At 34.1% G+C, this 12,040-nt stretch overlaps 1 protein-coding gene across 1 annotated transcript; it reads right to left on the bottom strand.

The window, feature by feature from the left end:
- Positions 1–1,955: 1,955 nt before the first annotated feature.
- LOC121405895 (protein phosphatase 1 regulatory subunit 32-like) lies at positions 1,956–12,040 on the bottom strand. The gene is made up of 9 exons (XM_041596888.1): positions 11,891–12,040; positions 10,176–10,456; positions 9,028–9,181; positions 7,922–8,114; positions 6,959–7,071; positions 5,565–5,636; positions 4,685–5,064; positions 3,195–3,359; positions 1,956–2,336 (listed from the first exon to the last, which is right to left on the bottom strand). Exons 2-9 carry the CDS (start codon positions 10,403–10,405, stop codon positions 2,234–2,236), a joined length of 1,410 nt encoding a protein of 469 aa, XP_041452822.1. The 5' UTR covers positions 10,406–10,456; positions 11,891–12,040; the 3' UTR covers positions 1,956–2,233.

The raw sequence follows: 12,040 nt of genomic DNA on the forward strand, positions 1-12,040 counted from the left end.
ATGATGTAGATGAATTCAAATATTTAATTCATGCAAATACAATATATAAGGTTTTCACCAGGGGGCCCTTTTCACAAAACAGATTTAATCATAATTCAAAAAATCAAACATAAGTTCTCACTGCATGATTTTTATTTTTAAGAGTCATTCACCAACCATTTTGTGTAAAGAGGCACTAGACAACTTTTACATGATAGGTGTAAATGCATGCATAATCATTTCCAAAATTCAAATAGATTCTGCTCCAGACATTAAAGAATATGATTGCTGAATACATTATTGCTCAAGATATAGGCTATTTACAAAGTTAATTTAGAAACATCTAAATAACAATAGATACATTGAGCTTAACATATATATGAGTCTTATTGCCTGCAATAAGTAGGATTCAAAGTTGTAAAAGTGCCATTTTCCATTAAAAAAAAAGATTTGTGTCCATGCATTAAAATATCTACATGTGAAAATATGTCATAAATTTCTTATATTCATGACATTATTGCTATTGATAGTCATACATTTACAGAATTCAGTAAATTGTTGTTAGGTATCTAATTTGAAATTGCATAGCATTCCATAATGAAAACGATTAATGATTTGAGATTTACCAGAATATTTTCAGAGCACATCATCAGCACATAATTTCAGATTCCACTCTTCCTCAACCAGCACACATTGAAATTGAAAATCAATTCCCAATTATTTGAAGGTAAAAAGGAAACACCATATCAAATATCAAACCCCAAAATCAAAATTGAAAAGGTTAATGCCAAATGAAATAATAATCGAACATTTTGGCACAATTACAACTATCACTTCTTTCACAAAATAATTCATTTATATGCTAAATTTAACTGAACAGCTTACATACAAAGCTAGCTTGCAGCAAAATAAACATAATATAAACTTGATATATTTTAAACAATAAATGCCCTATGACTGAAAAGCTACAGGTTTCAGTATTAAAAAGAAAAAAAACACATTAAGATAATTTTACGAATGGATTTATAAATACATACGATTTAACTATTAAATATTCAGATATTCCAATATCATTAAAATTCTATGCAGATACCATACATATGGTTTCTAAATGAATTTAGTATTCAAATACCTGTCCAAATGAAAACAATAATTAGATAATAAATACAAAAAAAAATCTGGCAAGGTATATGTATCTCAACTTAATTTTCATATTTGATGAATAAAACTCCAGAAATTAGTGTTTCAAAAGAAAGGTTGCATAATCGCAATTTTCTCAAATTTGATCTCAATGTTTTCTATGGTGAAGTTGTGTTCACAGTTTGATCTTAATGCATGTCTATTCTAGCCTTTTCAAACTGAAAAATAAAATAGGATATTTCATTTTGAATTTATTTAGTTGCATTTCATAAATATAAAAAGATTTTTCAATTTTAATTTATTTAGTTGCATTTCATAAATATAAAAAGATTTTTCAATTTGAATTTATTTAGTTGATTTCATGAATATCACCCAGATAAGACATCCAAAAACTCTCTTTAACCATATGACAAAATACAAAATAAACATGTGTACAGTGCAAATTTCTTCAAAATATTTGCTTTCTTTTATGTTGCACTTAGTGTTTTAATTTACCTTTAATGTTATAGAATTCTTCAGTAGGTACCGTAATAAAAGTCAGATTCTGTGTTGGTTGTGTTTTCCAACAGGAGTCCTGCTCAGCCTATTTAGCTTCCTAGTCCTTCCATTGTTGCATACATAGAACAGTGGGAAAATTACAAAGGAAAAGAGGCTGAGTGGGACTCCTGCAGAAGCACTTTGTCAAAGCAGTTCTGACTTTAAGACCCATATTTTCAAAAGAGGTTTCAATTGTACCATGGTACAAAAGCATGGTTTATGCTGATTTCTTGTATTATCGAGTTTCTCTTTAGCACCCTTTGCAAAAAGTGCTCATATTGTTGATTTTTTCTTAGCAGACCCGATTAAATAATTGTAATGAAGTACAAGAAATCTGTAATAGTCCATGGTTTTGATTAAAACCTCTTTTGAGAATATAGGCCAATAGGTATTTGTTAAAAAGCTATCTGAAATAGGGTCATATAATAGGAGCTTTTTATTCACATTTTAAAAATCTTAATGCATTCAAAGAAGACACCTTTTTTAATATATCTATTAAAGGGGGGATCAAATCTTTAAAAAAGAGGGGGGGGTAAATATTTATATCATGGGACATGTCAACTGACGATGGCAGAAGTTAACAGGAAGCTGCAAGGACTTGTGGGATAGGGTTGATGGTCACATGTTTCTTGGCATCGTGGGTGTGGTCATCAAAGAAGACGTCTCGGGCCTTGATGCTCCTATAAATGAAGGAAAAAAGAAGAAAAATGTATTAGGAATGAGAGTGATTATTTTGCACAAACTCAACCTCTGACTTATTTTATTAAAAGAATTTATTCATTTATATCCATGTATTAATTTCCCAGGTTAGCCTCAATCACAATGAGACTACGATATTGTTTTTCAGGAAGGGGGATATTTGGATGCAGCGATCATATTCCCCTATTTTGTTGTGTTGGTGTAAGAACAACCCTTTACACCACAAAAATGTGTAAGTGCACTGTTTTAGGGTGTAACTGCACCAATCTTGGATCCAGTGAGCAGAAATATTTTGCTAAGGGTATTCTTGCACCATAACCATTTGTATTCCCCCATTCGGTGTTGAATTACACCGGGTGAGATTTGAACGGCAAATCTATTAGCAAGGGGGATAATCTATTTTTGCCTCACACCCTTGAATTAAGATATCTCTAATCTATGTTCATTTGTATTAACACCATGGAATTTACACCAATGTAAGTTGCTAGTGTAGACTTCTACGTACACAAGAGGTGTAGACACAACACCATGGCTTTCAGTTTAGTTTATTTCACTTCCATTTTCTGATAATAAACATAACATATATATACATATGTATGAATGTACATAACATAATAAGTGTCATAAGAATAATTGATAAACAAATTTGTAGAAAATAGTCGGAGTATGTATCATTCTTTTTGTTCCAAACACATTTTGATAATTACACAAATTATAGATTACAGTTAGCATGTGAAAATGAAAATGAGGGACTTATTAAAAAGCAAAGCTTTTAATGGTAGGTCCCTTGGGATAAATTTATAGTAATCTTAATTGTATGCTTTCAAAGTGTATCTTACCTTGCAACATAAGGATGTAGGTCTCTCAGCTGTTGGGTGGTGTCCAGGGCGGGGCCGTAGGAGTGGACCGAGGTACTCTTGGTGAATCCGTCCGGAAGCTGTTTCATCACGCCTCCGAAGGTCCTTCCGGCTCGGGCCTTGCCCTTGGGGTTCATGTCGTAGAACCTAGATAATAAGTTAATAAAAACAAATAGTTTGATTAAACAGAATATAGTATAATTGGTAATTGTGATCAGTGGCGGACCGTGACCCGGAGGAGACCATTGATTGGAGGGGCACTGTATTGTTTGTGAACAATGCTGTGCCCCTCCGGTGCTTTGTCTCCTCCGGGTCACGGTCAGCCACTGGTTTTGATCTATTATAGGAAGTTCCATGTGTATGCATAGAATTGTATCATCAACATCAGTTACCCGACATCTTTCCTTGATGTTGATTGGCTATATGAGAAGCACCGCTCCTATGGTAAATGTTGGGAAAGACAAGATTTGTCAGACAAAATTTCCAACAAGTCCTTTATAATGAAATGCTCCCCTGGATTTGCCAAAATATGATAGGGTTATCTGACTGGTGTATTTTTGTTTGATTGGCATTGATTGTTCAAAGAGAAATGTTTTCTGTCATTAAAAGTCATGCAAATTCTACATGACCTTTGGTTTCATAAATGAGCAGTTGAAATTGACTTCCATAAGGAACTAGCATCATTGTTATAACTTAAGACCAAAACTAATCAAAGCATCTTCTGACTAGATTATGTGCATAGTCTTGTGGAAAATGAGATTAGAGGTTTGCATTTTTTCCCATTGCTACCAGAATAGATTGAATATTTCACGACAGACCAAACACCTATTGGAAGCAGTAATAAATCTTGATTGAATAAAGCCTTCATGACGCACTTTCATCAACACGGAGGCAGTCTATCTTTGCACTGAGCCAGTAGAGACTCAAACCAATCAAGTAGTAAATATGACAATAGAGCTTAGGGGAAAAGCAGGTGATTGGCATGAATAGATGTATTGATCTGTAGCAGTTGAATATGCCTCAATGAATTCTTCAGTGCCAGACAAGAAGTGATTTACTGAGAAAAAAAATTGTCTACATGAATGGAACCTTTTTTTTAAGGGCACTTGAGAAACTACTTGTCTGTGAGAAAGTGAGAATAATTATGCTGCAATCACTGGATATTATTATAAGGATGCTTTAAAAAAAAACTTATGCAATTCTTATTAATGTTTGCTAGCAAATTGAAATGACTATTGTCCCATGAATAAATCTATCAAACAAATTAATATGATTAAATAATTAATTCCTCAGATAATTTGGATGTTTCAATTCATCTCCACAAATTCAAGCTTACATATATCTGCTTAAGTTTCAGTTTTTGGTTTTAGGATATTTTCCATGTTTGGCTACATGTACTGTACGCTTGGCATTTTCATGGTAGAAATTATCCTTAACACAAATGTCACAGGAATCTACTTCAGTCAACTTACTTGGTATCGTAGTGGGTTATCCATCTGTATGGCTCAATGGGGATCTGCACTTGTGGCTTGTCGTTGTTATCGCTGTATCCGGACATCTCCTTGTTACCGACAAAGAACCTGCCCTGCTTCTCGTTGGCGCTCGGCGACGGTCTCTGCTGACCCTCGAACGACTTCTTGAAGATGCTCGAGTGGTTGTCTGGATTCGTCATGTTCAGGTACTCGGCCGGATCCTCCTTTTTGATGCGGTCCTCGACCCGGCTCGGAACCTGGTCCCGTTTCGTGTAGGCGTCTGTCATGACGCGATTGACGTACAGGGGTTTGGCCTTCTCGTGGGTGAAGCCGGTCTCGTGATCAGAACGGTTCGTGATGATGGGTAGTCTCTCATCTCCCTGTTAGTAAAATCAATAATTACCATTACAAATTGAATGGAAGTTACGAGTAAAATATCCTATCCAAAAATGATAACTTACTACCTGTAGCTCGGTAAAAATGTGCTTTTTCATACATGTATTTCTTAAACGGAGTAGAAAAAAAATAATGTATTGGCTTCTCCTACAAAAAAAAGAGAAAACAAAAATACTATCCAAGCACGTGCTATAAGGAGGATAACTATCCAGTAAAACATTACTGTCATGTACCTTATCGTACTGATGACGTATATATATTACATTGCTGATGTATATAAAACATTGCCACATTGGTCAGATCATGCACACGGGACGCGAACTACCGCGTATCAATAAAATTGCATGTTACACATCAAGTGCATGTGTGGGCTTAACTTTGTGAAACGCCCCCAGGAGTTAGAATGGTGTAACTTTTTTGTAAATTTAAATTTCATCAAAAATAATATTTATCATAGAAATAAGTGAAGGCAATTTGTTATTACCGCTGGTCGTTGTGATGGAAGGAAGCTCGTCTTCATGACGCTAGTTCCCGTCGGTCTGCCAGTCCAGGTTCCCTGTATAAATAAAAAGTCATAATGTTACATAATCATGGTTATAAACATACTGCATCCTAATGTATCCTAAGACTAGTGCATGTATGCCAACAGATACTTTGATTCCAAATTAAGTATATCATAAGATCTATCTCATATAGTCATGGTAATAAAATTTGACCGCAAAAAGTGATTTTATTAAAGTACAATATCTAGAACGACACTCAGAGAATTGATTTAAATTGTCATATGTCGTTACATATGACAATTTAAATTAATTCTCTGAATTGATTTAAATAGTCATATGTCGTTACATATGACAATTTGAATTAATTCTCTGAATTGATTTAAATTGTCATATGTCGTTACATATGACAATTTGAATTAATTCTCTGAGTTGATTTAAATTGTCATATCTCGTTACATACTGTGAATGTTTGAGAACTTGTCTAATACTGCTCTGAGATTGAACATAAGAGGAAATTCACTTGATTTTGGCTCGCTAAAATAGATTTATAGTATACCACATGACTTAAGCATTCTTTTTTCATCTTCCTTTACGTGTATAGGAGTATAACTTGTGAAATTCTGTTTCTTTTGTATTCTTTAATGTTGAATTGTATGAATATATGTTCTTCATGTGCACTGACATAAGTTACAATAAAACTTTATCTTCTGACATGTGCATTTTCTTATAATGAATTTTGACTTATGGAAGTTGACAATTGCATTTTATTTATGCAATGTACTGAACTTACAGCCATGTCATTTTGAAGGGTGAGCCAGGATTAAATAAGATAATGCTATACATATTAGGCAAGAGTGAAATCCCAACTTAGGCATTTCAACATTATGTATTTTTGCATATGTATTTTGACTTATGCAATTATTTCCTATATAAATTTTAATCATGCATCTTTGATTTGTGTATTTTTTACAAATACAGTTTGCCTTATGCAATTTGACTCATCCACTTTTCCTTATGCATTTTTTATTTATGAATTAAGTACTTATATGAATTTTACTACATGCAGTGTACTGAACTTAGAGCCATGTCATTTTGACGGGTGAGCCAAGATTGAATGAGATAATGCTCTACATCATAGGCAAGAGTGAAATTCTGACTTATGCAACTTGTTTAGGCATTTCAACATTATGTATTTTGGCATATGTATTTTGACTTAGGCAATTAATTCCAATATGAATTTTACTTATGCATCCTTGATTTTATGTATTTTTACATATACAGTTTGCCTTATGCAATTGTCTCACCCACTTTTCCTTATGCATTTTTACTTTTGCATTAATTACTTGAATTTCACATATGCAGTGTACTAACTTACAGGTATGTCATTTTTGAATGGTGAGCCAGGATGGAATGAGATTGGTTCTACATTGTAAGCATGAGTGTAGCCAGACCCTTCCTTCGGACCCACGGTCAGAGTTGAACAATCCTCTGAAAAAAGAGACAAAATAATAAAAATAGTTTGTGTAAAAATTCAAACTTATACAAGTTGACTTATGCATTTAAGATTAGGTGCTGCGCTAAAGCCAGGGTAATTATATTCAAAGTCCTTTGGTTGTGCATCTAAATGATAAATTAGTATACGGTGTATGCTTTACAAGAATGGAATATTATCATACACGGTTTGGCAGCGCTCTCCTTCAAAAAATAATATATGTGGCGATCAAAATGATCTTATTATCTTACTTTAATGTTTTCACTTTCTTATTTCCAGCAAATAAGGCCTTACATTTTATTTTTTTATTTTGATTTCTTCTCTACTCGTGCATGGGCTCTATGGCCCTCTTCAGCCACAGGCTGTTCTTCTGAGGGATTCAGTTTGAGGACAGTTTCTTTCATATGATATAATAATACATGAGATTTGTATAGCACACATTCCATCTTGATTAGATGCTCAAGGCGCTTCAGAGCAGAACAAAAACTATTTACATATAATACATGTCTGGCAAAAAAATAAGTCAGTGTCAATAAAAAAACAATCTTATACAGGTACATTTGTATGTTTTCAGATTGCCCTTGAAGGTGGTCACTGAAGTCTGGGTTTTCAAACTCTGTGGGAAAGAATTCCACAGGCTAGGCCCTCCATGATCAAAGACTCATTCCCGCATGATTTCTTAGCAACTGGAATTAGTAAGAGATTAGATGACGAGGATCATAAATTTCGTGAGGGTTGGTAATTATGCATCAAAGACCCAATATTGTATACTAAAAATTGGAACAGTGAAAAATACTTTGGGAGAAATCACAAAAACTGGAGAAAGTTTTAGAAGAATTTTCTTACTCCTCTCTGATGGCCTTCCTGTGAATCTGGTCCTGCCCTCTGTACTCATGAAGTTTGGCCCGTGCCCTGCGTTCTCCAGGGAGACCGGATCCTTCGCTTGAAGCTTGTACAAGAGAGGGCGGTGTTTGGGTAAAACTCCATTTATCTTGAGGGCAAGTCCGTGGTCCCGTGTGTTGACAAATACTTTCTTAACCTGTAATTGCGATTCAATGTTGTACATCATCAACCAATATTGAATATGATTTGATTCAAGGTAAAGAATGATTTACATATATGGGTTTTATTCAATAAAAATTCATTTAAATAAGAGTCTCATACCAGCCAGAGAGAAACATATTATTACTGTTTTACATAGAAATATATATCTGTTTACCTGGAAAAAGATAATATGTATACAAATATCTTTCCCTGGAGAAACATGATTATGTATAACGTTTCCAAGGGAAATGTCTCCCTAGATAAACAGATATACATCTATGTTTCCCTGATAAAATATATACTCCCATGAGAAACATATATACGTTTCCCTGATAAGACATATACTCCCATGAGAAACATATATACGTTTCCCTGATAAAATATATACTCCCATGAGAAACATATATACTTTTCCCTGATAAAATATATACTCCCATGAGAAACATATATACGTTTCCCTGATAAGATATATACTCCCATAAGAAACATATACATGTTTCCCTGATAAAAAACATACTCCCATGAGAAACATATATATGTTTCCCTGATAAAATATATACTCCCATGAGAAACATATATACGTTTCCCTGATAAGACATATACTCCCATGAGAAACATATATATTTTTCCCTGATGAAAAATATACTCCCATGATAAACATATATATGTTTCCCTGATGAAATATATACCCCCATGAGAAATATATATATATGTTTCCCTGGAAAAAAATATATAATTCCTTGAGAAACATAAGTTTAGCTGATAATTACATATTCCCTGAAGAATCATGTATCCTTTGAAAAAATATATACTCTGGAGAAAACATGTTTCCCCTTCATAAAAAACATCATCATAAAGTATCATGTTTGATGGTGTAATAACAGAGTGGTATCACTTCTCATACTTACTTGTCCAACCGTTGGGTATGTGATAGGATCCTGTTGGGTGAAACCACTCTTGACTTGGTTTAGATTCTCAGGGAATCGATCCTTGCCGTCTGATCGTATCGACGGCTGAAAATGCTTTGTTGTGATGGAGTGATAGTTGTCACTAACGAGTCTCCTGATAATTTTGACGAAAAGGGAACAGATTTGTAATTAAAACATAACTGCATCATGACCTATCAAATAACCGAAACATTGAGTACACAAATGAAGTTATAAAAATATGTTAATTTTGATGACTTCAAATTTTTTTTAATTCAATTGCACAAGAAAGGTTTTTTTCAAAACATGTTTATGCATAAAATATGAAACATATAACTGTTTTACATAGACATATACATCTGTTTACATGCAAAAAGATACTATTAAGTATAAAATTATCTTTCCCTGTATTGAAGTATTGTTCAACACAATTTGCCCTTTATTCAGATGCATAACAGTAGGTGAAACTAAGAAGAGAGATTATCATTTTTGTATAGTGTTCATAAGCATTGCACAATATTCATAAGCAAGTGTTCACTGATTTAAAAAAAAAGTTCACTGTGACTGAAATTAGATTCCATTTTCATGTTTTTTCCAAACCAAATCTAATGAAATATTGAAGTTGATTTACATATATCAAACCTCACTAACATGGCTTTTACAGTTATGAACAATTAATTGTGAAATGGATCCACTTATACCAATAGAGCCCTACTGTATAAACATATAATGGTAACTCAGAAATGCACAACCAAACATGGTGTTGCCATGGATACATGAAACTATTCAAAGCATTCACTATATTCACGGGTAACAATGCTGAACTGTTATCAACCTATAGGAGTACCCATCCATTTTTAGTACTTAAATTTTCAGCCATTCTCAAATCATCAACAACAAAATATACTGTCATGGAAACACATTACAAATTTTACTTAATTTCCTTTTTATGCCCATAAGCAATCTGCAAAAATAATTTGGAGAAAAATAACACTACCCTTTATTTCTAAACATCTATGGCTTACTAGTAATTCTTCTATCAAAGTTAATCTTGACAGGAATACTTAAATACATGCAGTAAATCCCTAGAATGATATGAACTTTGACCCCAACTAAGCCTTCAAACTTACCCCATAGCAGGGTTATCGACCTCATCAAGGCGTTGACTGTAGTAGACTCCCGGCCTGAAGTTTGACTGATATCCAGTCCCGACGTGCTTCGTCGTCCGAGGCACGAACGGCTCGTGCTTGGCCCCGTAGGAGGTGGCGTACGAAGTGGAATAGAACTTCATGATGTCAGCGTCCGGTCCCTGGGTGGCCGAGACGTGGGCAGTAGGCTGACCGACAGGCAACCTACCCATGGTGGTTAGATAGTGGACGGATGGATGACGAAGGAGAGGGGTGAAGTCGATCTGTGGATATGAGAGATAGAAAAAAATCTGCTTAATAATCATAATAATCCCTTTTTTATATAGCGCTTAATACATCGGAACGATGTGTCTAAGCGCTTTACAGATATATCATTACCCTGGTCATCGGATTCAATAAGTCATTCCCACAAACAATGTGTGCACATCCTAACATGAATCACCATTGCTAGTATAATGTATGAATACTATCTAGTGTCCTTTCGGATGAAATTAGATCTTCACGATGATTATCAGTCATTATTATCACAAAATATAATCATCATTGTGAAATTTCATACTACTACTTATCAACATAATATCATCATCATCGACATATCAGAATTATCATCATCATCATCATTACACTTTCATCATCACTATCATCATCACCATCATCGATCACCATCATCATCACCATCATCCATCACCATCATCATCACCATAATCATCACCATCATCACCACCATCATCACACTCTAAAAAATGGAATGTTAAATCAACATTTAAAAGGTTGGAGGAGTGACAACCTTTTCCAAATGTTACATCCAACTTTGTATAAAGCTAAATCCAACATTTTAATTGTTGGGTAGAACCATTTAAAGTGGTAAATGCAACATTTAGAAAATGTTGTCACTCCTCCAACCTTTCAAAATGTTGATTTAACATTCCATTTTTTAGAGTGCATCAATCACCATCATCATGCACCATCAATGATCACCATCATCATCACCATCAATGATCACCATCACCATCATCATCACCATCATCACCACCATCATCATCATCACTATTATCACTATCATCACTTCTATCATTATCACTATGATCATCATAACATCTGACTGTAACATCATCACCACCACCACCTTCTTCTTTGTCTCCTCAGATTTTCTTTCTCTTACTCTCTATTTTTCATATTCCAGTTCTCACTCACTCGTTATTATCATTTTCATTCTCTTAAATTAAGGGAATTATATTCTAGTCAAAAGCCTAGCTTACATCAAGGTTGTCAAGATACCACTGTTCAATGTCAAATCAATAATGAATTTAAGTCAACATTTACAATCCATGCACTGCATCATGGGCTAAGTTACTGTATACTGTAATATTATTTAAAAACTGAAGTGAAACGTACACCCTAAACTACATGTTGGTAATATTAATTATTAATGATGATGAGTGGCCTACATGCAGCTATTTAACCCACTATGTGCTTTGAGTTTGATATAGAAAACACCCACTAAGGCTCGCTAAATTATCACATTCACGATACAAGGGAAAATACTAGAATATGACCTAAGCTCCAAAGTCCAATGCAAAAACGCCTTTTGCAATCGGGCTAAAAAAATGAATGAAAATAAAAATTATAAATTTCATTTAATAATATCTTTTACACGAACGGCTGATGAAACCACGCAAGTATTTTCACTACTTTACCTGGAATATTGCTCAATCGTTCCCTACAAGTCCCTGGATTGGCAGAAAAAGCAAAAATTAGGGAGAAACATCCAGCAATTTCCTTATGATCGAGATTTTTCACTACACAAAACACCACAACACAAGCCCCGTCAATACGGAAGCGATCTG

The sequence above is a fragment of the Lytechinus variegatus genome, chromosome 19 (genome assembly GCF_018143015.1).
Source record: "Lytechinus variegatus isolate NC3 chromosome 19, Lvar_3.0, whole genome shotgun sequence".
Taxonomy (NCBI): domain Eukaryota; kingdom Metazoa; phylum Echinodermata; class Echinoidea; order Temnopleuroida; family Toxopneustidae; genus Lytechinus; species Lytechinus variegatus.

Excerpts from the sequence above, each read along its gene's own strand:
- LOC121405895 (XM_041596888.1), bottom strand. The coding sequence starts at position 10,405 with ATGGGTAGGTTGCCTGTCGGTCAGCCTACTGCCCACGTCTCGGCCACC. Across the intron at positions 9,182-10,175 it reads GTCGATAACCCTGCTATGGG|GAGACTCGTTAGTGACAACT; the intron begins GTAAGTTTGAAG and ends CAAAATTATCAG. Across the intron at positions 3,360-4,684 it reads ATAACCCACTACGATACCAA|GTTCTACGACATGAACCCCA; the intron begins GTAAGTTGACTG and ends CTTATTATCTAG.